Source organism: Epinephelus fuscoguttatus, linkage group LG23 (genome assembly GCF_011397635.1).
Source record: "Epinephelus fuscoguttatus linkage group LG23, E.fuscoguttatus.final_Chr_v1".
NCBI lineage: Eukaryota > Metazoa > Chordata > Actinopteri > Perciformes > Serranidae > Epinephelus > Epinephelus fuscoguttatus.
The window spans coordinates 14307908-14335494 of record NC_064774.1 but is presented as its reverse complement, the minus strand read 5'-3'; the positions used below and the strand labels follow the sequence as shown (position 1 = coordinate 14335494).

The window sequence follows — 27587 nt, the reverse complement described above, 5'->3', positions numbered from 1 at the left end:
AAGGGAAAAAAGTCTGCTAGCCACTGGGATGATTTATATGTAAACATGCTAAAGCTAATTATGGGTCACTAGCAAAAAAAACAGTTGTTTTGTCCATGAACCTTGACAGTCTTTACTGAGCTGAATTTCATGCTTATGTTCTGAGAATACAGGAGATTACATACATCAGAAGTAATGTAACAGCAATTCAGGCTGAACATACTCAGAGTTGACTGAGCTAATTCTGATCAGCTGTTCTGGAACCGAACTCAAGAGTTTCCCAGCTCAGGCTCAGACAACTCAGAGATCGGGATTAGGCTCAGAGTTTGTTGAGCCTGCTATCTGAAATAGGGCCCAGGGTCATGTAGTGCAGGAAATGCAGATGCATAGTGACACTGGAACAGGACGAGGTTGTTGGGAATATCAACATTTTTCTCAGACATATTTCAAAATTACGAAAGAAACTCTTAAAGGACAACTTCGGTATTTTTCAACCTGGGCTCTATTTCCCCATGTGTATGTGTGCATATGATTCATGGGTACAACTCATTCTAAAATTGGTTCAGTATTGAACCGCGAAACAAGCTAAAACGGTAACAGGGGCAAATGCGTCCCGTATAAAAGTGCTTTTTTTTCGCCACTGACCGGTTCAGATCGCCAGTGCTATCTCTGTAGATAGCATATTGTAGCGACCCTGGGGCAGTGGTGAGTGTGAATGAGTGGAGTCAGCTGTCAGTCAGTGCTGGAGCAGAGAGGGGGAGGGAGGCCCCACTGGGTACTGTAAGTGAGTATGTGTGTATGAAGTGTGTGTGTTACGCTAGAAGAGTCAGAGTTTGGGACGGAGTCTTTTACGTCCTATGCCCTGGAGTGTTACCGGAGTTTTTGGAGTGCTCAAATAAACGGACCTTTTTCCCGAATGCAACAACAGGATGTCGCGCAACACCCTGTACAGCTTTCATAGGCTGCCTTTGTCAGACGGCGAGATGCTGGAGTTGTGGCTAGTTATGCCACAAATGGATGCTCACACTCCTGTCCAGACACTGTGCCTTGCAGACCATCAGGTCTGCAGTGCTTACTTCTCCCACGATGACTACTGCCAGCCAAAGAAGAGAAGACATCCAATCCCGAAACACCTCTTCCTCAAGAAAACAGCTGTCCCATGAGTAAAGAGAGCTACAGACACAGTGGAGCAAAGCTCGTGACATCACACAGCCCAGAGGTAAGGGAAAGGCTAGTATGCTATTTACAGAGATAGCACTGATCTGAACCGGTCAATGGCGAAAAAACACACACTTCATACACACATACTCACTTACAGTACCCAGCGGGGCAGCCCTCCCCCTCTCTGCTCCAACACCGACTGACAGCTGACTCCACTCATAGCACTCATAGCACTGGCGATCTGAACCGGTCAGTGGTTGAAAAAAAGCACTTTTAATGCGCAAACTTATATGGGACGCATTTGCCCCCGTTACCGTTTTAGCTCATTTCGCGGCTCCGGTTGCATCTGCCTCCCTCAATACTGAACCAATTTTAGAACGAGTTGTACCCATGAAGGCGGCACGGTGGTGTGGTGGTTAGCACTCTTGCCTCACAGCAAGAGGGTTGCCGGTTCGATCCCGGGCGTGTGGAGTTTGCATGTTCTCCCCGTGTCAGCATGGTTTCTCTCTGGGAGCTCCGGGTTCCTCCCACAGTCCAAAGACATGCAGATTGGGGACTAGGTTAATTGATAACTCTAAATTCCTGTCCAGGGTGTACCCTGCCTCTCGCCCGATGTCAGCTGGGATAGGCTCCAGCCCCCCCGTGACCCTCAAGAGGATGAAGCGGTTAGAAGATGAATGAATAAATGAATGTACCCATGAATCATACGCACACATACACATGGGGAAATAGGGCCCAGGTTGAAAAATACCGAAGTTATCCTTTAAGTTACAATAAACTATCTAACCGTCACAACTCGTGAAGTTAGTAAACATGACCCCATTTGATGGCAACATACCCCACCCCAAGCCTGGAAATCCAGACCCAAATCTAGAAAGATTTAGGGTCTGGCTATGAGTAATGAAAATGGCCCAATTCGAGGGGCGGCACCAAGCATGCATTTGAAAATATCACTGCACGCAACTGGATAACACCATGACCAATCAGAACAATACACGCGGTGATGTATCCAGAGCGCTACCAGTGGAGCTAACTGGTAGATTAGGCTCTTGCCGTATCCGGTCGGCAAAACAGCAAAAACATCCTTCTTGCAAAGGAAAGACTCGAGCACCGTCTTCTGTTCCTCTTTTAGAGAAAAAGCCAAGTCTAACTCGTTCATTGTAGCGGCCAAAGCCGTTTCAAACAACTGGAGTTCATCCGTAGCCATCTTGCAATGTTTACTGACTGATACCTGACTTCGTCGTCGCAACACTGTCGTCATCTGTTTAGCTCGCCTCTGGCCCGCCTATATCAGATACACCGATCAGTGCAGCTCGGCTCCAGCGGCATAGGTAATGAGCATCCATGCCAGAGTGACTCGCAAATTCAAATTGTGCTCTCGCGAGAACTCTGGATTTCCAGGGTACCCCACCCCACTAGCTGCAATGAAATGTACACACATTAATGGTCCCTGCAGAATGCACCCTGATTACTTACGTGACATGACTAACTATTGGATAGATTGTGGAAAATTTGGGACAGAAATTCATGTTCTCCAGGTGAATGTTTCTATCTTTGGTGATCCCCTGACTTTTTAATCTAGCGCCACCATTGTCAGTACTTACCCGTTAATACTTGAAAAACAATTAATATTACCTGTAGGAACAAAAAAAGGCCGCTGAGGCCACTTGCTGACGCGTCACTCCCGAGAAAAGTAAAAAGAAAAGGATGTTGAATTTGTCTTGAAAGTGATCCAGGTTTATTGTAACAAAAGGATCAAAAAAGCAGCAATCAATTATTATAATGCAAAATCAAATAACAAACAATAAGTACTTGTGTGGCTAAAACAAATGGGAAACGGTGATGGTCAACAAGAAATATTTCAGCCTACTATAGGAACGCTTTCCTTTGTCCGACTCCCGTCACCACACAACCCCTTAAATAACCAAAAAGCCACACCCATAAGCCCCAACATGATGACGTAACATAAGCATAATTTCTATAATTTAAACTTATCCATAACATAAACTTAAAGTTCATTATAAGTAAGCAAAAGCAAATATATATTATTTTGGCTGCTACAATACCGGCCCCTAATTATTATGCCTCAAACAATAATAATTACCAATCTAACAACAATAACAAGTACAGCATACAACAACACACACACCAGTACATTTCAATATTACACAATCTATTATGGAGATCTTCTTTCTTCTTCGCACACAGTCTTTGAATAAGAGTGATCTTCACCATCACTCAAGATCAGCAAAGAGTCCATAGTGTATGTACTGTGGTGTAGTGTATGCGGGGGCAAGGGGCAAAAGTCAAAGTCCAAAAAAAAAAAACCACACAACAAAAACAAAGTCAATTTGGGCTTTTCAAAGTTCTTCTGCTTCCAGCAGAAGACAAATCTTGTTAATCGGTCTGTTCAGAAATCCAGTCTTGGTCTTTATCCGCACATGACGAACAAGTCCCTTTTTGTCCAAGATGGTCTCTGCAATTTTTCCAGTCAGCCAGGTGTTTCGAGGTGCTGATTCATCCAGTATGACCACGATGTCTCCTGTGGTGAAATTACGTCTGATGTTGGACCATTTCTGCCTTTCCTGAAGTTGAGGAAGATATTCTTGAATCCACCTTTTCCAAAACAGGTCTGACACATACTGAATCTGTCTCTACCTGCGGCGAGCATATATGCCATCCTTGTCAAACTGTCCTGGTGGAAGGGAAGGCGTTGTCTTGAGGAGTAGAAGGTGGTTTGGGGTAAGTGCCTCCAGGTCGTTAGGGTCTGTAGAGGCCTTGGTGATTGGTCGACTGTTGAGAATTGCCTCTGCTTCACATAAAACTGTGTGAAGACCCTCCTCATCAAGACTTTGTACGTTCAAATTTGAGTTCAGAACCCTTCGCACTGATTTTTATCAGTCTTTCCCATACACCTCCATGATGTGAGCCAGCAGGGGGGTTGAAGATCCAGTTGATTCCTTTGTTAAGCAGTGCATTGTGGATCTGATTTTGATTCCAACTGTCGATTGCTTCTTTCAACTCCTGCTGAGCTCCCACAGAGTTGGTGCCATTATCAGATTGCAGTTCTTTGACCTGACCACATCTATGGCTATGAAGTGCCGCAGAGCACTGAAGAAAGAGTCAGTGTCAAGTGATGTTGCTACTTCGAGGTGAACTGCTCTTACAGCTAAGCATGTAAAAATGACACCATAGCACTTCATCACCTTCCTTCCATGCTTTACTTCAAAGGGTCCAAAATAGTCCACTCCAACATATGTAAATGGAGGTTCATCAGGAGTAACTCTATCTTGGGGCAAGTCTGCCATCTGCTGTTGACCAGGGGCAGTGTCTACACGCCGGCAAACAACACATTTTGAGATTATTTTTCTGATCAACACAGTGGCACCAGGAATTCAGTATTTCTGGCGTAGTCTGGATAACATATGGTTGCGACCACCATGACCCACCACCTCTTCATGAACATGCCACAGAATCAGATCTGAAATGTGGAAATCTTTAGCCAATATGATAAGGCGTTTCATCTCTTCTGGCATTGCTGCCCTGCTGAGTCGTCCTCCAACTCTCAACATATCATTTTCCAGGATGGGGCTGAGTTTGAAAATGTGGTTGGTCCGCTCCTTGCAGGAGGATTCCTTCCTGAGACATGAGATTTCATCTGCAAACCTTTTTCTCTGACAAAAGCAGATTATCTCCATTTCAGCAGCTGCCAGTTCCTCCACTGTGAGACAAGGGTTTTCCTGAGTCTTAAGATTTCCTGTGTTCTTTTTTGGCGGGTTTCCCTGATGGATGTTGTCAGAGTTAAGTTGAGCATGAGCATCAGTGGTTTGTTTCCTCTTTCTGCTGAGGTGCAGAAGAAGTCCTTTGAGTCTGAGCATCCATGCCACAGCTCTTTTCAGATGAGTCCAGGATGAGAAATGGTGGATGAAGTGTGTTATCGGATCCACGGTGTCGGTTGTTACCTGAGTGGCATTTGCAACAATGCTCCTGACTTCAGAGTCCTGGGGTGAGATTTTTTCCAATCCATCAGGATTTGTAGGCCAATCTTCCTGAGGCTGAAGAAGAAATTGAGGCCCATGCAGCCATCAATCAATCAATCAATCAATCAATTTTATTTATAAAGCCCAATATCACAAATCACAATTTGCCTCACAGGGCTTTACAGCATACAACATCCCTCTGTCCTTATGACCCTCGCAGCGGATAAGGAAAAACTCCCCAAAAAAACCCTTTAACGGGGAAAAAAAACGGTAGAAACCTCAGGAAGAGCAACTGAGGAGGGATCCCTCTTCCAGGATGGACAGACGTGCAATAGATGTCGTACAGAACAGATCAGCATAACAAATTAACAGTAATCCATATGACACAATGAGACACAAAGAGAGAGAGAGAGATGCAGGTAATGACAGTAGCTTACAAGAACATTGTTGAAAGTAATAATATTATAGTTATAGTTCTGGCTACTGTGGTACAATATGTTGAAAGTATGTATTAATATCTGGCAGTATACATGTGTGACAATAGTCATATGTGTATAATAACAGTAGAAGTATGACTAATGACTAATGATGGCAGCAGCAGCAGGAGGCATCTGGCAGGACCACGGCAGCAGCACAACCACACACGTCACGCTGTCCAGGCACCGCTGCGATATGAGTTAATCTGAGAGACAGTGGAGCACAAAGGCTCTGGAGAAGAAGCCGAGTTAGTGACATCCAGAATGGCTGAGTTAGCAAGATGCAGTAATAGAATACGAGAGAGAGAGAGAGAGAGAGAGAGAGAGAGAGAGAGAGAGAGAGAAGGAGAGAAGGTGCCCGTTGTATTATAGGGGGGTCCTCCGGCAGACTAGGCCTAAGTCAGCCTAACTAGGGGCTGGTACAGGGCAAGCCTGAGCCAGCCCTAACTATAAGCTTTATCAAAGAGGAAAGTCTTAAGTCTAGTCTTAAATGTGGAGACGGTGTCTGCCTCCTGGACCGTAACAGGAAGATGATTCCACAGGAGAAGAGCCTGATAGCTAAAGGCTCTGGCTCCTGATCTACTTTTGGAGACTTTAGGGACCATGAGTAACCCTGCGTTCTCAGAGCGCAGTGTTCTGGTGGGATAATATGGCACTATGAGCTCTCTAAGATATGATGGAGCTTGACCATTTAGAGCTTTATAAGTTAACAGTAGGATTTTAAATTCAATTCTGGATTTTACAGGGAGCCAGTGCAGAGAAGCTAAAACAGGAGAATTATGATCACGTTTCTTAGTTCCTGTTAGTACACGTGCTGCTGCATTCTGAATTAGCTGGAGAGTTTTTAAGGACTTACTAGAGCCACCTGATAATAGAGGTAACAAAAGCGTGGACCAATTTTTCTGCATCTTTTCGGGTCAGGATAGGCCTAATTTTCGCAATATTACGCAGATGAAAAAATGCAGTCCGTGAGGTTTGTTTTAAATGAAAATTAAAAGACAAATCTTGATCAAATATCACTCCGAGGTTTCTTACAGTAGTGCTAGAGGCCAGAGCAATGCCATCTAGGGAAACTATGTCATCAGATAAAGAGTCTCTGAGTTGTTTGGGGCCAAGAACAATAACTTCAGTTTTGTCTGAATTTAACATCAGGAAATTGGTGCTCATCCAAGTTTTTATGTCTTTACGGCAGTTATGGAGTTTAGTTAATTGATTAGTTTCTTCTGGCTTCATCGATAACTACAACTGAGGATCATCCGCATAACAATGGAAATTTATAGAGTGATTTCTAATGATGTTACCTAAAGGAAGCATATATAGAGTAAATAGGATTGGTCCAAGCACAGAACCTTGCGGAACTCCAAAACAAACTTTGGTACGTGAGGATGATTCATTATGGACGTCAACAAACTGAAAATGATCAGATAAATAAGATTTAAACCAGCTCAGTGCAGAACCTTTTAGGCCAATTAAGTGTTCCAGTCTCAGCAGTAGAATTTGATGGTCAATTGTGTCAAACGCTGCACTAAGATCTAATAAAACAAGTACAGAGACAAGTCCTTTGTCTGAAGCAATGAGAAGGTCATTTGTAATTTTGACTAGTGCTGTCTCAGTGCTATGATGCACTCTAAATCCTGACTGAAATTCCTCAAATAAATTATTATCATGGAGAAAATCACACAGCTGGTCTGTGACTACTTTCTCAAGGATCTTTGACATAAAGGGAAGATTAGATATTGGTCTATAGTTGGCTAACACCTCTGGATCCAGGGTGAGCTTTTTTAGTAGAGGTTTAATTACAGCTACCTTAAAAGACTGTGGTACATAGCCTGTTAATAAGGATATATTGATCATATCTAATATATGAGTGTTAAGGAAAGACCTCCTTAAGTAGCCTAGTTGGGATGGGGTCTAAGAGACACGTTGATGATTTAGATGAAGAAATCACTGCGGTCAATTCTTAAAGAGAAATTGGGGAGAAGCAATCTAAATATATATTAGGTCTTACAGCTGTGTTTGAGGTTAGATAGGTACTATCTGAGGACAGGAGGTCGTGAATTTTGCCTCTAATAGTTAGAATTTTGTCATTAAAAAAGCTCATAAAATCATTACTGCTAAGGGCTAAAGGAATACAAGGCTCAATAGAGTTTTGACCCTCAGTCAGCCTGGCTACAGTGCTGAAAAGAAACCTGGGGTTGTTCTTATTGTCTTCTATTAATGCTGAGTAATAGTTTGCTCTGGCATGGAGGCCCTCTTATAAGTTTTGAGACTGTCTGTCCAGATTAAACGAGATTCTGGCCCAGTTTGGTTAATCGCCAATTCCTTTCAAATTTTCGCGATATTTGTTTTAACTTACGGGTTTGAGAGTTATATCAAGGAGCGAACTTTCTTTGCTTTTTTAACTTCTTTTTAAGAGGAGCTACAGAGTCAAGTGTTGTTCGCAGCGAGCCTACGGCGCTATCAACAAAATGATCTAAGTCGGTACGGGAAACCTCTGTTACTGAGGGACTTGGTATTGAATTTAACAACGGAGTAATCTTTTCCTTAAATTTTGCGACAGCACTATCCGATAAACATCTAGTATAGTAACTGTTGCTGAGTGTCGTGTAATCGAGTAAAAAGAAATCAAAAGTAATCAGATAATGATCCGATAGCGAGGGATTCTGTGGAAAGACTTTTAGGTTATCAATTTCAATTCCATACGTGAGAACTAGATCGAGGGTATGGTTAAAACAATGAGTGGGTTCATGTACACCCTGACCGAAGCCAATGGAGTCTAATAATGAGATAAACGCGTAGCCAGGAGTCATTATCAACGCCAACATGAATGTTAAAATCGCCTACAATAACTTTATCTGATTTAAGAACTAAACTGGATAAAAACTCTGAGAATTCAGATACAAATTCAGAATACGGGCCAGGAGCACAGTACACTATAACAAATAAAAGTGGCTGCGAGGTTTTCCAGGTCGGATGTAAAAGACGAAGAACGAGGCTTTCAAATGAATGAAAATTTAGTTTAGGTTTAGGGCTGATTAACAGACTAGAGTTAAAAATGGCTGCAACTCCCCCTCCTCGGCCGCTGCCTCGAGGAATGTGGGTATTATTATGACTGGGAGGAGTGGACTCATTTAGACTGACATATTCATCTTGACACAGCCAGGTTTCAGTGAGACTGAGTAAATCAATATGATTATCTGATATTAATTCGTTTACTAACACTGCTTTAGACAACAGAGACCTGATATTTAACAGTCCGCATTTAATTCTCCTGTTTTGTCTTTCTGTCACAGAAGAGGTTTTAATTTTTATGAGGTTGTTATGCACAACTCCTCTTTGTTTAATTTTAGATTTAAATAATTTAGGTGGTCGGGGGACAGACATCGTTTGTATAAAACTATGAAAACTATGGCTGGGTAACTGAACTAGAAGCTCAGAGAAGCGTATAGGACTGCGACTCTGAGTCCTGGTCTCAACTCTGGGTTGTCAGGGATTTAAATTACTAATAAAGTTTGCCAGGTTCCTAGAAATGAGAGCAGCTCCATCCAAAGTGGGATGAATGCCGTCTCTCCTAATAAGACCAGGTTTTCCACAGAAAGTTTGCCAATTATTAACGAAACCCACATTGTTTGCTGGACACCACCTGGACAGCCAGCGATTAAATGATGACATGCGGCTAAACATGTCATCACTAGTCAGATTTGGGAGGGGTCCAGAGAAAACTACGGAGTCCAACATCGTTTTGGCATATTCACACACCGAGGCAATATTAATTTTAGTGACCTCCGATTGGCGTAACCGGGTGTCATTGACGCCGACATGAATAACAATCTTACTGAATCTACGTTTAGCTTTAGCCAGCAGTTTTAAATTAGATTCAATGTCGCCTGCTCTGGCCCCAGGGATGCATTTGACTATGGTCGCTGGTGTTGCTAACTTCACGTTTCTCAGAATAGAGCTGCCAATAACCAGAGTTTTATCCTCAGCGGGTGTGTCGCTGAGTGGGGAAAAGCGGTTGGAAACGTGAACAGGCTGGTGGTGAGCTGCGGGCTTCGGCTTGGAGCTGTGCTTCTGGCGAACCGTAACCCAACCTCCCGGCTGAACGGGAGTTACCGGAGGACAGTTAGCAGAGGCTAAGGCTATGCTATGTGGCTCCGCACCGGCTACAGGGGGCTGGCTAACTACCGCAGCTACTGAATGGTTTTCCATGGTGCAAAGCCTTGCTTCTAATTCACTAAGCCTCGCCTCCAACGCAGCAAATAAGCTACACTTATTACAATTACTACTGTCGCTAAAGGAGGCAGAGGCATAACTGAACATTTGGCACACCGAGCAAGAAAGAGCAGAGGGAGAAGCCATCGTTAGCTGTAAAGCTAATGTAGCTACCAAGGCTAGTAATGTGCAAACAACAGCTAAGAGCTTAGCGAGAAAGTTGTAGAAAGGAGGAGAGCTATAAGTGCTTAAACAGAACCAGTGTGGGTTAAGACTGGAAGTAGACGTTAAAGCAACTGAAGTGAGAAAACAGGCTACTAGAATTCACCAGAGCAGTACAGAGACGCTGTCACAGAAACACCGGAAATGACACAACTCGCTTACCGCAATACGTCAGCACGTCCACGTTTCCTTTTGAAGAAAAGTTGCAACTCTTAAACCTCTGGAAGCCATGTTTGCTGGATTATTAGCAGTGCTGACATATCTCGTGCGTGTGAGACTTTGTGAATTTCAGCAACTCTGTTGGCCACAAAAGTCCGAAATCTGGTGGTTTTGTTATTGATGTATTTAAGCACAGAGGTGCTATCGGTCCAGAACATAGAGTCTGTCAGTTCCATCTGCAGCTCTTTTATCCACATTGTGTCCATTCTGCTTGCCATTGTAGCTGCAGTCAACTCCATTCGAGGGATAGTGGTTGGCTTTAATGGAGCTACTCTTGCTTTTCCCATAACAAACCCGCAGTGTGTTTGGCCATGGTTGTTATGCAGCAGCAGACAACTCACAGTTCCATAACTGTCCTCACATGCATCTGAAAAATGGTGCAGCTGAGCAGATGACACTGTTCCAAAGTCTGTGGATTTGAAGCATCTGTCAACCTTGAAGTCTTCTAGCTTTTGAAGCTCCTGGATCCAACACAACCACTCCCGTACAGTAGACTCAGGCAATACATCATCCCAACCAACCTTTTTTTCTGCAAAGATCTTGCAGGATTTTCTTGGCAGTCAGGACAACAGGAGCGAATATTCCTAGGGGATCACATATTGAACTCACTGTTGAGAGAATCCCCCTTCTTGTGAGAGGTCTGTCTTTTAAGGTGATTTTGAACCTGAAGACGTCTGATTGAACACACCACTGTACACCTAGGACTCTCTCCACAGGTAGGTTGTCACAGTCCATATCCAGGTTCTTCATTTCTTTTGCTTTTTCTATTTCTGGTATGGAGGCCAACACGCGACGGCTGTTACTGATCCACTTGTTAAGCAGGAAGCCTCCCTTGAAACAAAGTGCGCTGAGCTCACAATAAAGAGTTATTGCATCCTCCTCTGAATCTACTGAGACGAGGCAATCATGCACGTAGAAATTGTTCAGGATGATATTAACAGCTTGAGGGCTGAACTCTTTCATGTTGTCCTCCGCACATCTCCTGGGGGCAAAATTTGCACAACTAGGCGACAAAGTTGCTCCAAAAAGATGCACTGTCATCCTGTATTCCACCATACTTTGACTGTAATCTCCATTAGGCCACCAGAGGAACCTCAAGAAGTCACAGTCGTCCTCTGGCACTTTGACTTGATGAAACATTGCTTCAACATCTGCAGCAATGACAACAGACTCTTTGCGGAATCTAGTCAAGACTCCCAGTAACGTGCTGGTCAAATCCGGACCCTGTAAAAGCTGAGAATTCAGTGAGACTCCCTGAAACAATGCTCCACAGTCAAACACTACTCTTAGCTTTTTCTTTTGTGGATGCAGAACCCCGTGGTGTGGTAGATACCATTTCCTGCCATCACTGCGTTCCAAGACACAATCTGGCACCTTTTCTGCATAACCTTTAGTTATTATGTCAGACATGAAGCTGGTGTACTCTGAGTGAAAAGATGGATCTCTTCCAAATCTTCTCTTCAGGTTCAGTGTACGCTGTTCAGCAAGACTTCTGTTGTCAGGTATGCAGATCTCTCTGTCCTAAAAGGCAACTGAATGCAGTAATGTCCGTCAATCAGCTTTGTAGATTGTGAGACCACATCCAAGAATAGCTTGTCCTCTCTTGAAGGTTCTTCATCCTCTCTGACTCACTCAGGGAAGTCATTCCTGAACTGTTGCTCCCACAGCTCATCAAGTCTCACAACTGATATCCTGTTCATGCTGACTGTCGATTGGTCCTGAGCATCATCAGTCCCTTTTCCTAGAGATCCATTTACTGTCCACCCGAGCATAGTTTTCACAGCATAAGGTCCATTTTCCACACTCTGGACAACTTCCAATGGTTCCAGAGCCTTTGGCACATCTGAGCCAATCAGCAGGTCTACCTCAGAATCAATAGCAGGCAGGATGTTTCCTTGATGCACAGGCATATTCTTCTGAGTGTATGTTCCTGGAAGGTCACAAAAATAGCTGCTATTCAGTCCAGCAACTTCGAGGCCTGAAACAATGTTGGTTTCAACAACCTTCTTTTGACCCATTGTTCTCAGTAGGATACTGGACCTTCTTCCTTGGAGCCTTAGCTTGTTCATCAGGCCTACTGTACAAAATAACGCAGTACTCCCTGGATCAAGAAATGCATATGTATGCACTATTGCATTTCTCTTCTTGGCTTTCACCTGTACAGGCACAATTGACAGTTTACAGTTGTGTTCACCGGCCCCAGTAAGACCACTGGTTTGCACATATGCTACAGCACTCCTTTTAGCTGTCTCCTTTGCCTCTGTTTGCTGTTTGTCCATCTCCTTTTTCCTTTGGTGGATATGCAACATCCTGGGGTGCTTTAAAGCACATATGTCGCAGGTGAGTCGCTTTCTACAGTCTCTGCTGAGGTGCCCTTTACACAAACAGCCAAAACACAATCCATTTTCTCTGAAGAAAGCAATCTTCTCATTGTGTGTTCTCTTTTCAAACTTTAAACACACATCCAAAACATGTCCACCATCACAAAACAAACAGCTTTTGCAGACAAGCAAACTTTCCTCTGTGCCTTTTTCATTTTTATCTTTATCTGCAGGTGTCACAGTCGTGGTAAAGATACTACCTTTCACTCTGGGTTGAGGCTGTGATTTGGATCTCCTCACATCTTTGCTCACTGCAGGGGGGTCTTTAATGTCACCAAACACTGGATCTGTCAAAACCTTCACTTGTCTTTCCAGGAAATTCACCATGTCCTTGAAGATAGCTCTACGATGATATCTTTCCTGGAAATCACCCACTGCTGATCTCCATTTGTCTCTCAGCTGATAGGGCAGTTTACTCATGACAATGAGCATGTTGGAAGGCATGTCAAGTTCTCTCAAGTAATTTACATCTTCCATAGCGTTACAACATCCTTGAAGAAAAAGAGTATACGCCTGAAGAGCCTTTGTGTCATCTGGTTTTATTGATGGCCATGAAAGAGCCTTCTCCATGTAGGTTGTGGCGATCTTATGCTCGTTGCCAAAATGCTCCTGCAGTAAAGACTTTGCCTTTGCCCTCTGTCCGAGTCCATGTGCAGGCAGCTTCTTACCATCTCTCTTGGCTGTCCTCTTGTGTGTTGCTCTAAGTAATACAGACAATCTCTGGAGTTCTCACTCCAGATACTGTCTGATACTGTAGCGGGTCACCATCAAAAACTTGAATTTCCCTCTTTGGCATCGAGGAAAGACATTGTTGTTGAACTAACAATGCAGTTATTTCGTTTTGCTTCTCCAAAACTGAAAAAATGTTTCTCTGTTCACACTCACCATTGCTTGAGCGAGGTAAGGTGCCTGGAGATGTCACATGATCAACTGTGCTCCTAAAGCCTGAGTGGAGTGTGATGGGATCTGTAGTGGAAGGTTGAATATGAGCTGCAGCTCTGTCTGTTGTTGCAGGTCCTTTAAAGGGATGTGGATTGGTGATACCTTTCTCTGTGATTGTGTGTCCTTGTGGGTGCAAGTCTTGAGGTTTGGGCTCAGAAGATTTTTTCTCAACATCAAGTGCTTCCTTTCCTGCTTGTTTATTTTCAAAATCATCATCAATCATCAATCAATCATTCCATTGGACACTTTGGATGGTTTACCTTGCACACTCAAGTTTCTTGCAGCTTCCAGTACTTGCACTTTTGCCATGTTAGCAGCAATGTCCGCTTCCAGCTCCAACAGCTCCTTTTTCCTCCTGAACAACTCCTCTTGCTCCTCTAAAGCATGTTTGTGTTTCAGGAGCTTTTGTCTCACAACCAGGGCAGCCATTTCAGCTTCAGCTGCACACAGGTCACACTTTGTCAATGCAATCCTTCAATCCACTTCAGCAGCCACGGTGCCACAACAATCCAAAAACTGTCTTTAACATCAGCCGACTTCTGTGCATCCAGCGCCCAATGGACAAGCGACATCCAATACGTTTCCAAACTGTGTCCAAAACTTTCAGTAAATGTATACAGAAGGAATAAACATACCGCTTCTCATGGCTGTGATGCGCCGTCGCCGTCAATGCTGATTTCTCCTTTTCGTTCCTTTTACACGGGAGTCGGCTTTGTTCTCCGAGGCTGTGAGCTACTCCAAGCCCAATACAAATCCACTCCAATCCTCCAGTGTGGCTGTGGTCAAAACTCCAAGATCCCAAGTGTCCTTATAGATGCGGATATTTTTTTGTTGACTAAATGTAGGAACAAAAAAAGGCCGCTGAGGCCACTTGCTGACGCGTCACTCCAGAGAAAAGTAAAAAGAAAAGGATGTTGAATTTGTCTTGAAAGTGATCCAGGTTTATTGTAACAAAATGATCAAAAAAGCAGTAATCAATTATTATAATGCAAAATAAAATAAACAATAAGTACTTGTGTGGCTAAAACAAATGGGAAACAGTGACGGTCAACAAAAAATATTTCAGCCTACTATAGGAACGCTTTCCTTTGTCCAACTCTCCTCAACATGATGACGTAACATAAGCATAATTTCTATAATTTAAACTTATCCATAACATAAAGTTAATTATAAGAAAGCAAAAGCAAGTATATATTATTTTGGCTGCTACATTACCTTTAGCTTTAGTTGTACTTTGTGTTTAGTGATAATTAGCAAATGTTGGGATGATAACATGCTAAACTGAGATGGTCAACATGATAAACATTCATTCATTCATTTTCTGTAACCAGCTGACATTGGGCGAAAGGTAAACACATTTTTGCATTTAGCTCAAAGTACCACTGTGGCTCAGGACAGCCTCACCTCATTTACTCCTGGCATTAAATGTATCTGCATGAGGAAAAATGCATATTAATGCAATGTGTAAATTTGGTCTTGTTACTGTACATTTAATGTTTTTAATTCTAAAGTTTTTACCTGCAAAACCACTGGCTGTTGTTCAATGGTCTATGTGTACAAATATGGTTCAGCAGGATTCACATTCAGAGCAACAGCAAAGCAGAAATGACACATTTTACTTTTTACATATATATTTGTTTTTATTTCAAACTCAAATTAGACACAGAAAGGGGAATTTAACAAAGCAAGTGGTAATGTCTTGCTATTGTTGAAGAAGCTTTACACAGTCATACACAAAATGATATGTTACATATTAGAGTATTACACATTTCATGCTACAGTATCTGCTTTCCAAAGGGTCATACAACAAAACTTTCCACACAGAGAAACTCTTAAAGTCACATTTGACTTTTTACAAGCACAATTAAATACCGCACACACACAAAGTCTAATGACTGCTTACTTCCTTAATATAATCACACACTTGTCTGTCCTTGTTTGCTCTTTTTAAAACTTCAACAATATAAATGCATAATCACAGGTATTTAAAAATGCTTTACAAAATATTTGGCAAATAAAACAAATTCAGAAATAACAATGTCATCAATAAGAGGTTATTTAAGTTTAACAACCTGGGTTACTGGGTTGTTATTCATTAAAGTACAACAGCATGGCTCATATTTGCAGAATCACGTTATTTCAAGCAGCTTTAACTGCAGCATGTTTTCAATTTGTGCTGTTTTACTGGCCCTGATTCTTGGGAAGTGCTCCTCCCTGCTGCTTCTCCAGAACAAAGTTGACGAGCTTCTTCACCCAGGAAGACCGAGGGTTCAGGCACACCTTCTCCCCGTTCGACAGTCCAGCTCTGGTCAAAAAAATTAAATAAATGTACTGCAGTTAGAGACAGGATTTTAAAAACATTGACATCATCAATCTAGGAGCACAGAACAGCTACAACAGTCTGGTAACTTTACTGTCATGGAGCCTTATGACTGGGGATGTCACAGTTAACCATTAATCTGTCAACTACCAAAATATTTTTGACCTGTTACACGTCTGTTAATGTTGCTACTCTTTAGTTTAGTCTTACTACTAGCACTATGCTGAACGACATAAAGAACAAAGCCTTAACAGTATTCATGCTACACTGTTTAATTAACCTTGGCTATTCAGCATTACACAACACCTGTTTTGGATGGGAGCTAGCTTGGGGCACATTTAGCAATTACTGCCGATAACACCGTCCTGGCCCACCCTCCGGTGTCGCCCCAGGTAGCTCTGGTGGGTAAGCGGTGTAACTTTGAATCACTAAACCCCTTTACGATTGCTATTTATGTTATCTATGTTAGCACAGCTAGCTTTGTCAGCACAGGAAGTGGTGCTAATATGGTTAACAATGCTAAAGGGGTTCTGCGGTGCAAAATGAATCAGCTTACTCAACAGGTAAGCTACCTGGGGGAACACAGGCTGGCCACAATGTTTCCGCAGCAATGCCGTCCCACCACCATGGGTCGGGATGGCATTTCCAGTGGTACTTGGTGAATGAGCAGCACTGCTAGCTAGCTCCTACCCAACAGGGGTGGTGTGCAGTGTAGGGCAGCCAAGGCTAAGTTAAGCTAGTGACCAGAGGGTGGGCAGCGGGCGCTATGTATCCACATGTTAATGTGGCTAGTGCACGGACTTATCAAGAGTACTAGATACAGCATTGGCGGCGGGGCCCTGTTTATTCCTATGGAAGCTGCTCAGTGGCCAAAAAACCTTAATTTTTGTGGTGTGAAATTACCTGGATGATCAGCTTTGCTTCGGCATCACTGGACCCATAGATCAGGTGCACTAGAGACTTGCAGCTGCCAAACACGGCAGAGTGACAAACTTCCACTAGCTGAGCAGCTAACTTCAGGTTTAGCGCTCCACTAATGTGAATGTGGATGAAATAATTTAATCTTGGGGCTCTTTTAGACTTTCCAAATGTTATCGGACTGAATGGATTGAATCTTGACAGTGAAACGAGTCATTTCTTTAGGGTTTTGACACTCAAAAAAATGTATCCACTGATTTATAGACATCTCTTTCCCAATGTAAGTCCAAGGGGATCTGTTATGTCTTCTCAACACATGAATAGATCATGTTACAGTTTGACCCTTGTGTGATGACTTTCAGTAAACAGTCCTGTATATGAGAGCACTTACATGACTTCCATATCTGGGCAGTGGGGCCCTTCAGGGACGAGCTTGATGCTCTTCAGGCTGCTTGGAGGGATGATCCTCGACTCCACCTGAAGGCAGCGACAGTGTGTGTTGTAGTCCCTGCTGATCGGCGGCATTCCTGTCATCAACATACATTCAGTCAGATTTGAACCACTTCAGGAGGACAAACATACTGTACTACATAAGCCTCTGAATCTTGGCAGAGTTTTTCTAAATCACTCATGGAAACAAACTTGAACTCCATCAGTCTTTTGCTTTGGTTGCAGTTTTATTTGAAAGGTCCGAACATGCAGATTTTTCCAGTTTGGTCTTGAGTGTTTTTTTTTTTAAGCTTGTGCTACTTTGGTATTCAAAACAAAAAATGCCTCTGCCCACAAGAGTTCAACTATCTCATGTTTTCTGACATTATAAGCCCAGCAGTTACAAATGCTGTGGTTACATACTTTGTGTACTTCAAGCTTAAACAATGACACTGCACAGTGTGTAGGGTATTTCCAACAAAGAAACAAGAAAAATCTGATTTGTCAATATTTAAAGTCATGACCTCACCCTCCCACACTGATTGCAAGTAATAGCAACCTCCCCTTCCTTGTTTTACTTTAGCATTGCGACAACATGTAATAGCTACTTTCCTCTTTTCTCTAAAGTCATCTTCCTGTTCATTACAACTTAAATTCTACAAGTCATGGTGTGATTAAGGTTACTGAGGGCTGAAAAGTTTGACTGAGTTACAGTTACGCAGATGGTCCTTGATGGACTGGTGCTCCTATCATATATTTTATTTTTCAGTAAATGTGTTATAATGTGTCCTAATTGAATGTAGAGAGGAAATCAATACAGCAGGGTATCGTGATATTTTGTGTGGAAATGTTGATACATGGACGCTAAGTATTGTTTTTTATTACATAAATTACTAATATTGCAAATTCAAATTTAACTTTAGGTAGCCTACTAAAATAATAAAATGTCTTTCTTTTTCAGTTCACTAGATACATTTAGCTGCTATAAAAATGACTGACGCAAAAAGAACAGACTGGAAACTTATTAAATAAAACAAAGCTTGACAAAGTTTTCTTTTGGAGATGTTATTTGTAGCTGGAAAAAAGGCAATAAATTGCAATATATGTCATGGCAATAATTAGCATATTGTAAATTTTTAAAATCGCAATAATATTGTGTCATGAGTTAAGTATCGTGATAATATCGTATCATGATTCCCACCACTAACTGAGTGGGATGCATTCTTGAAGGGACAGTTCGCCCAAAAATCAAACACATTTTTCCTCTTATCTGTAGTGCTATTTATCAGTCTAGACTGTTCTGGTGTGAGCTGCAGAGTGTTGGAGATATCAGCCGTAGAGATGTCTGCCTTCTCCCTGATATAATAGAACTAGATGGCACTCAACTTGTGGTGCTCAAAGCACCAAAAACTAATCTGAAAAACTCAACAGCAATGTCTCTTTCCAGAAATCATGACCTGGTTACTCAAGCTATTCTATCTACTGCTAGCTGACGTGGCACTACTGAGCTAGCTGATGTTACAGCCCAGCTGAGGATGATGCCATTAATGTTTACATCTTGCATAGTAGGAGCACGCTGCTTCCCTCTGCGCGGTGATACAGCTGGCAGGCGTAGTTCCCGTTTCTGTGCATGTGGTAGCGGTTAGTTCTATTTTGGGATGGAATGTCTGTTTAAAGATAAATCAGTAATATAGTTGACATTAGCTCTACCTCCACCAACTTAAAATTAATATTCAGAATTATAGTATATAATAATAAAACACGGAAAAGAAGATCATGCCGCTGACTAAGCTATTTTGCTTTTAGATATACAAGTATCATAACTTTTCTCATGATTATGTACTTCCACTCAAGTACAATTTTTAATACACAATGTTTTTTTGTAATCGAGTAATTAAGCTCAGCTAAAGGATCTGAATATGACCTCCACTTCTGGTGATCTTATTTTTGAGTAGTAATGCAACAAAGACTTTTCAGATTAGCACTCACAATACGACAAAACAATAACAGAACTCGACAAGTTGATTGTCATTCCATAGAGAAAGGAATGGAAACAATTGGCTGCCTCAAATATTGTAAAAACACATTAAATATTCTTGCTGTCGCATGCTTTGGAAAGTGATCAGCAATAATTTAAGTACACAGTTTTTAGAGAAAATGTAATGCTTTCTATGCTTCTACAGGAACTTTTAAGATACAGGAAAACTCAAGGGATTCATTCTTGCTTGAAAAATGAATCACATATTTCAGAGTTTGTCTGACTGTTGCAGTGGATCACCCACTCTGCAGGAAACACGTCAGTGTACCACGATTTAGCAACACACTTTAAGCTGTTATTCCAAACTCATGAGGTTTAGTATCATTAGACTCACAGAAACCATCATCACGTCGTGCTCTTACCATAAACGAGGACAAGCAGGGTGCCGAGCATGAGCAGGATGCAGAGCTTCATCTTGTTTATCTTGGTGCTTCTTCCGAGGGTCTTACTTCTATTGAGAGTTCTTCTCCTCAGATGGATGTCATGCAGCTGTTGGGACTGTTTATATACATTTTGCTCTCCAGTATTTGTACATACAGTGATCATGTGCTCTCTTTATGAACTTGGCTGTGGGAAATTGAGAAAACTCCCACTCTGTATTTGTGTGTGTGCACGTTGGTTTCACTTTGGTGCATTCACATGTGCAGCAGAAGGTAGTCATGGGACGGTGAGTTCAGGGGCAGACGAGAGGCCCCGTTGAGGTTAAGACACAGCATGTTCGCGGTTGGCCAGAGAAATGAGTCACACAGACGGAGTGTGTCTGTCTGGATGGCCGGCCAACTGCTTCGTTTCTCTTCTGTTCATCATAGCTCTGTAGAAGTACTCAACTCTGTTTTCCCCCTTTGACTCCAAAAGAGGAAAAATGGGAGAATGATCAACAGATAATACTGTAAACAAATTCAGTTTGACCCGTGGCAACTGCACATATGACACTGTGTTGTTTTTTTGACCCGGGGGCTTGTTCTGACCCTGTATATACAGCACAATAAGATTACTATGTGAAAATAGTTCATAAGTGTTTCTTCTGACAAACTTTAATTATTTCTACAAATTTTCTGTTATATGCTAGTTTGTGTTGTGGATGTTTTTCAGGTTGGCTGTTATTCTAGAAACTATTATTGATTTGAGGATGAGGGGGGTATTAAAGTAGCATTAATCAATATTCTTTTGTAAGCAATGGCTATAATGACAAGAAATATCACTCAATTTAGCAGTTCCCCTTAGCCTTATTGACCGTTTTAGTTTCTTTCAGCTCGTTGTTTTGGATTTTAGGCCCACAACAAAACAGGTGGCGCCCAGGTGGCTACTGCTCAGATGCCCGAACCACCTCAACTGGCCACCACGCAAAGGATCAACGGCTCTACTCCAAGCTCCCTCAGGATGCCCAAGCTCCTCATCCTATCTCTAAGGCTGAGCCCAGCTAACCTATGGAGGAAACTCATTTCAGTTCGCTTGTATCTGTGATCTCATTCCTTTAGTCACTATTCAATGCTCATGACCATAGGTGAGGGTCAGACGTAGATGGACTGGTAAATCAAGAGCTTTGCCTTTTGGCTCAGCTCCCTCTTCACCACAAAAGTCCAGCCCAGTGCCCACATTGCTGCCAACGCCGCGCCATACTGCCTGTCCATCTCATGCTACATTTTATCCTCACCCGTGAACGAGACCCCAAAATACTCGAAGTCCTTCCCTTGAGGCAGTAACTCTTTCCTAACCCTGAGGGAGCAATCCACTGTTTTCCGACAGAGAACCATGGCCTCAGACCTGTTGGCCCTTCCAAAGTTCGCCACCTTAACGATGTGGAGGGGTTTGTGTGTCCGTGTGACCCTGGGAGCTGTGCTGTGCGGTGCAAATAGCTCTTGGTAGGGTCTCCAAAGGCAAAGTGGTCCAATGAGAGGGGCCAAACCAAGAGCGATCAAGGTGACCCTGATGAAACGGCAAAAAGGAGGTGGAGCTTCTGGAGCAGTGGGGTCCAGGCTGTACTGAGCAAATATGCGATGGTGGAAATACAACATGATTTTATTTTGGGACAAACGAGACGATACATCTCAAGAGGTTTATCCTAAGAAATAAATTTCAATATGTCTTGTCAAAACAAAAATAACAACCGCCAGCCAGCTAACAGTACATCACTTCAGCGTTCCTACTGGCGGAGCGAACACCAGAAAAAAAGCACTTGAAAGGCTGTTTGGTCCGAGTTCATGACCATGTGGTAAATACAGTGAAGCACTTAGCTGCTAAAGGAACAGATATTTCCCTAAGGAGTTGGAGGAGCACAAAAGTGACTAATTGACTCACATTAATCACGTTGCCAGAAACCCAACTCCAAACAGATTATACTAGACATGTAAAAAGGCAAATGTATGCTAATAAATTACAACTGTATAGGGCCATAATATGCCTAATATGTGTGTGATGGTTAGACTGTTGATAGGTTTTGAAGTTCTGTGGCTCAAGGAAAGTGATTAATGCAGCTTTGAGTCTTTGGGGCATGAGTCATTTTTTTTACTTATTTCCTATAAGCATTGTGTAAAACTACCCGAAATTTTTATCCTGCGCATAAGAATGAAAATGAAAATGTTTCAGTTCCGTTTTTCTTTTCATTTGTCATGTATCATTTCAGTTTACAATGTTTTGATATTAACAGTGTTGAACACTTTAACTTCAGTTTTAACTTACAGTAATATACAAAACAACTACATGTATAATGTTTAACTGGGCTAAGATGAAGGGAATAACCGTAAACTGAAGCGTCCATTGTTCGTGAAAATAAAGAACATTCACTGACTAGTAGGACAAACACTGTACAAGCTGTGCAGCCACAAAAACTGAACACACTGAAAATTCTCTTTTAGTTTTGTTAATGTCCAAATGTTTAAATTCCATACTTTAATCTACTTGTATTTGTTCGCCAACTATCATTAGTTACATAAAATTACAGACAGTGATAACAGCTGAAATCATATTTTTGATGACACAGCCTTTTCAGACAGGGCTTGAGAAATATTAGTCTCTTATGATTTAAGGCATGTGTCTTTATCAGACATTCGGGTCGTAAATGTGGGTTAAAAGGGGATCATCATGCGAAGCCTCAAGGCCACATGATCATAAGGGATGAAATGATGTATTACAGTATGACTTGGCAAAATTGTCATCTTCTGAAAAACAACCTTGAGGGAAATTTTAATAAAATTTCTATAACCCAAAGCATAAAATGACTAACATTCTACATACTGTGTATACTGTACTGGTTTAATGTAAATATGGTAACATCTATGTCAACGACAATCCTTTTTAAGTTTGTTCTGTCCTAAACTGTTCAGTGATGGAGGCCAGTACTTAGATCCTAAGATGAAAAAGTTTGTTTCTATTGTGTATGTTGATAAAATGTGACTTTTATTTGAGTTGTTCTGATGCATCATCTTGTCTAAAGGCTCCTATGCCTGCTCTGAGGAACAAGGATCAAGGAGCTGAGGAACAAGGATCAAGGAGCGAGTGGGGATCTCTGAGGAGCAATGACACACGAGAGCAAATCTTTTGAAAGCCAACCACAAACGTAAATTAGTACCTATGTATCAAATACCGAGATGACACCTGTTCAATCCAAGGGAGCTGCTCACCTGGTGCGTATGCCAAAAAAATTTCTAGCTTCCCAGTTCACTTCCAAGGTATGCGGCCACTTTTCCTATCTCTCATTTCCCCCATTAAATGTTTATTATGGATGCAATTAAAGTCAGAGGGAATATAAGAGTCTGTCTATCAGCAAGAAATACTTGTAAGATCATTTATCATCATTTCTGTTCAGTCACACATGAGGCTGAGCATTCCTGAGGTTTAATGAGTTATTCGCTCATTCATTCATTTTCCGTAACCACTTATCCTGTTAGGGGTTGCGAGGCAGTTGGAGCCTATCCCAGCTGACACTGGGCGAGAGGCAGGGTTCACCCTGGACAGGTCACCAGACTATCACAGGGCTGACACATAGAGACAGACAACCATTCACACTCACATTCACACCTACGGCCAATTTAGAGTCACCAATTAACCTGCATGTCTTTGGACTGTGGGAGGAAGCTGGAGTACCCGGAGAAAACCCACACTGACACAGGGAGAACATGCAAACAGAAGGGCTCCACCACCCTGGTTTCGAACCAGGAACCCCTGTGCTGCTGTTTAATGAGTTACAGAATTTCAATTTTCCATGAAACATTTGGCCTCATAAATTATTTCCAGTGTTTAAAAGACATCATAATCATATTCTGGGTTATTAAATCATGAATTCGCAATTAGAATATCAATAAATACAGATGTAATTAATGAATAAATACTGTAAACACATGCTGTTTAAATACAGAGTGCAGGTTGTTATTCGTGTGCAGGTTTTTCAGAAACAGAGAAAAATACTGCAGCTCTGCCAATAATAACTGTCTTTAGTAGTATTAGCACACGTATGCAGACACAACCAGCTGTTGAAGCAGACTGACAGCTGATCCAGCTGTGATCAGCTGCAGACGTCATTACAGACAGATGTCACTTCACGTGAAGCTTCAGAGGAACGTCTCATTTCTCTATAAATCACAGTTCCCCATTTTCCCACTCCTCGCATGGTTCCTTTGTGTCTGTGGGTGCATCACTGATGGGAAGGACTATGACGCAAAGACAAGATGCAAGTGAAGGAAATGAGGAAGGAAGTTAGGAGACTTGGGATCCCTTAGTGTTGATTAGTTTCTGGCTCTGTCCTTCAGTTGTGACACTGACTGTGGTTTCTGTAAGTTTTCTAATTAATCTTAAGGCAATTGAATCGAACGCAACTGGACTTAGTTTTGTCTTTGAAGACGTTTCACCTCTTATTCAAGAGGCTTCATCAGTTCATGCTAGTCTGACTGGGCTGGAACTAGTCTGACAAACTGGTGTGGAAAAACCCAGGTATTTAACCTCTGAAGAGGTCCTTCACAAGGCCGTTGACATCAGTTTTCTTGTACTGCATTCAGATGCCTTTCATAAGCATTTAAACCTTTGAATCCTGAGCAAATTGAAAACACAAATGGCAAAAAAAAAAAAAAAAAAAAAGGCTGTGGGCAAGAAATTGATAAAAGCTGATGTGTCCAGCTTTATTGTGAAGTCCTTTGTAACTGTGTTTTGAAAGGTGCTTTAAACACATTTTATTATGATAATTATTATTATACACCTGCACCTTAGTCTATGTGCATAATTACACCTTGAAAATATATGCTGCAAATACTGATTACAATGCAGCCATCTAGAAGATGACTGCACTGTAACCATTTCATTGAGTGCTTTCATGTGTAAACTGTTAATTTCAAATAAAATGCCAAGATGTCAGCTGATTTTACAACCCCCACATTTATTGGTTTTGCGGTTTTCTGTCAACAGTGTCACACGTCAAGAATCAGAGTTGTACATCATGATTTCACCCCACAAAAAACAAACACGGCACACATACAGCGTGATGCATACATACATAGAATCATTTAAATGATGAACAAATGATGCTTTAACATATTAGCCACAGACAGAAACACAGTTCACATTTACCATCATATTTATAGTCATTACTGACCTTCACATTATTAATGCGCCACCTTGAATGACATCACAAACAGACTGTTTGTTGCTACATGCTATTTGCTACAGGATGTAATAAGAGCACAATAGTGTGGATGTATACAATATCATTCACCGTACGGCTGTCTCATCACTGCACATAATTCACACCCCGTAGTTTACATGCACGTTGTTTGCCCACATGAATATTCTGCATACGGACACCTCTCTGGCTTTACAAACTGTCTCCCAAATGTGCCAATGCTCAGTTACGTCTGCTGGACTATTAACCATTTCACACTATTATGTCTTTTAGCTGCCAGTGTGCAAAGCTCAAAACAAGTAAAGTGAAACAGTTTTACTTGTTTTGGTGCTGTAGTGCTCGTGATTGATGTTGCAGAAACAAACACGACTACAACAACCACACCTTTGGAAAGGTGTACAAGATGGATACCTTGGTTTAACTGTAAGGATGATAAACATGTTTGAATTATGATGCTGTTGCCATTATTATGGCTGACGCTGTGGCTGACACTGTGGCTGACACTGTCTCCGACACTGTGGCTGGCTCTGTGCTCGTCTTGAGGCTGGTGGCGTTCATCTTAGCAGCAAGGTCTGCCTTCTGCCTGTAAAGAAAGGATACCATGCTTAACATTTAATTTGAAATTTCAATCCTCTGAAACAGTTAGCTTGTGACACCTTAAAATGAAGGTTCGTCTGCTTGTAATTCAGCTATTTTTGATTCACAATACTTTGACACACTTCATTCAATGCTAGTGATGCACTTAAAAAGTGATGGCCAACTTTTTTGGTCTCTCGTCCCTTAAAAGAACCCATGCCAGCTTGCAACCCCTTGTCATCAAATTCAAGTCCTGAAGAAATAATCATGGTCGAGCGCTATTTTTTCATTGTGAAGAACTTTACTCAAAACAAATCATTCATTTTCATCTTTTCATCTTACGTTTAACGAAAAGTTTTTGACTGAGCTATTTTATTGGCGCTCGTTATGTTAAGTCATGTTAACTTTAAGCTATGGGTTTAGCCGGGAGCGAAGTAAAAATAAACTACGATGTCAGGCAGGACATCATCCAGGGACGGAAGAAAGAAGAGGGAGCGCACACATAGTACATACATACAGTATACAGGACGTTGTTGAATCAGGGAATCCGTGTGTCCACCACGACAATGGATCCTAGTTGACTAATTACGTTAGCATTAGTGACGAGTAGAGCTAAAAATGCTTTACGGAGATTTTGATGCCCCTGGCATGTCCATAAAGACGACATTTGACGCCCATTTGAACAGGTTCCGTGTTTTGCTTTCAAATGGTGATGACTTACTGGTAAATGAATAAAAACACATTGAAATCCTCATAAATAGATAGTTTAGAGCCTCAGGTTTCTAGAGATATATGACATGTCTATGTTTCATGTAGTTTGGTGGAGTGTAACATCCTTTTATAATAACATTTAGTTTTTATTCAAATAATTCCCTGGGTAGCCTTAGAATGTTCTATAAGGGTGCTTCTAGTAGGCGTTCTATGGGGTAAAGAGTTAAGGACACATCGACCCTTTCATTAGGAACCCTGGCTCTTAACTAAACAGGATTATTTTTTAACTCAAGTGCACAAGATGTGGTCACCGGGAGCCTCTTTTCCTTCTGTATCAGCTGCTTCTACTCCAGCAGTCGCAGGATAAATTCAACGTTAGTTCTTCTATCTTTCCTGCACACTGACAATGATGTAGACCTGATGTGCAGAGTGTCACAGAGCAACGCTACAACGTGACTGCTGACCTCTGCTTGAAATGAATATGAAATCCCTCTACCCTCTCGTGCACTTTTGTTTGACAGTCATCTAACTGCAGAAGTATTAGTTCACACTGTGTTGAACAATGTCAAGAAAAGCTTGTATTTGTACTTACTTCTGTATTGTTCGTAGGACTGCATTGGTGTATTTTGTGTCGGGTTGAAGACACTCTGAGGTCTTGTTTTTATATTTGACACTGCAGGAGAAAGACAAAGCCTTAATGCAAAACAGCTCTCTGTGCAATACTTACAGATTACTGAAAATCAACACTAAAAAACACAACTGCGTGGAACATTAGTTCACATTACTGCAGATACTCACATGACTTCTTTCTTGCTGCAGTGTGGACGAGGATTGAACACAACAACATCGAGGATGAGAGAGAGCTTTACAGATTTGCTTGTTTTTAAACACCGGCAGTCGACGATAGCTGGAAAATTGAAGACAACAGTGTAAATAATCTGTGGAGTTGCAACAGTTTTCATATTTTCCTGATATGCAAGGCCAAGAGGGAGATGTTTGTTAGTCAGTTTAGCTCGTTTAAAGCCACATAAATGCAGAAATACAACAAGAAAAGCTTTCCATGATCCAATAAATTAGCACACTTACTTGTTGAACTGCAGGTGACGGCGCAGGCCAGGAAGATGATGCACTGGATTGCAGTATTCATGCTTGTCTTAAATAGTAGAAATTAAGGAGTGATCTTTAAAAACAGGATCTGCAGAATCCCCTGTATCCTATGTGTCTCAAACTGCAGTGATATCCTCTCCTCAGACTTGAGAGTTTCTCTGTGCTGTGTGCAGGAATGTGAGCCCCATGTTTTCTGCACCTCCTTTTATAAGCAAAGCTGCATGAACACGTTTTTCCTGAGAAGTCGTTGAAAACGATCCAATCTCCTCTATTCCCACCCAATCTGTTCACTTTTCCACAGAATCGAC

The 27587-nt window shown here is 41.8% G+C and overlaps 3 protein-coding genes across 3 annotated transcripts in view; all 3 read right to left on the bottom strand.

Annotated features, from left to right (window-relative positions):
* The window catches only part of intu (inturned planar cell polarity protein), a 98940-nt gene that overhangs the window by 48386 nt on the left and 22967 nt on the right, over positions 1–27587 (bottom strand). The window lies entirely within an intron of this gene.
* On the bottom strand, positions 15186–19774 carry cxcl19 (chemokine (C-X-C motif) ligand 19). Its single transcript, XM_049569519.1, has 3 exons — positions 19640–19774; positions 17202–17337; positions 15186–15877 (listed from the first exon to the last, which is right to left on the bottom strand). Exons 1-3 carry the CDS (start codon positions 19689–19691, stop codon positions 15754–15756), a joined length of 312 nt encoding a protein of 103 aa, XP_049425476.1. The 5' UTR covers positions 19692–19774; the 3' UTR covers positions 15186–15753.
* On the bottom strand, positions 24640–27582 carry LOC125884479 (interleukin-8-like). The gene is made up of 4 exons (XM_049569518.1): positions 27259–27582; positions 26971–27079; positions 26765–26845; positions 24640–25468 (listed from the first exon to the last, which is right to left on the bottom strand). The coding sequence occupies exons 1-4, from the start codon at positions 27317–27319 to the stop codon at positions 25333–25335; spliced, it is 387 nt and encodes a 128-aa protein (XP_049425475.1). The 5' UTR covers positions 27320–27582; the 3' UTR covers positions 24640–25332.

What these genes read in the sequence shown, in the direction of transcription:
- cxcl19 (XM_049569519.1), bottom strand. Translation starts at nt 19,691, where the DNA reads ATGAAGCTCTGCATCCTGCTCATGCTCGGCACCCTGCTTGTCCTCGTT. An exon ending in CCTGCTTGTCCTCGTTTATG is followed by an intron (nt 17,338 to 19,639) that starts GTAAGAGCACGA and finishes TGTTGATGACAG; the next exon opens with GAATGCCGCCGATCAGCAGG. An exon ending in TGCCCAGATATGGAAGTCAT is followed by an intron (nt 15,878 to 17,201) that starts GTAAGTGCTCTC and finishes TTTTTTGACCAG; the next exon opens with AGCTGGACTGTCGAACGGGG.
- LOC125884479 (XM_049569518.1), bottom strand. Translation starts at nt 27,319, where the DNA reads ATGAATACTGCAATCCAGTGCATCATCTTCCTGGCCTGCGCCGTCACC. An exon ending in CGTCACCTGCAGTTCAACAA is followed by an intron (nt 27,080 to 27,258) that starts GTAAGTGTGCTA and finishes TCAATTTTCCAG; the next exon opens with CTATCGTCGACTGCCGGTGT. An exon ending in TGCAGCAAGAAAGAAGTCAT is followed by an intron (nt 26,846 to 26,970) that starts GTGAGTATCTGC and finishes TTTCTCCTGCAG; the next exon opens with TGTCAAATATAAAAACAAGA.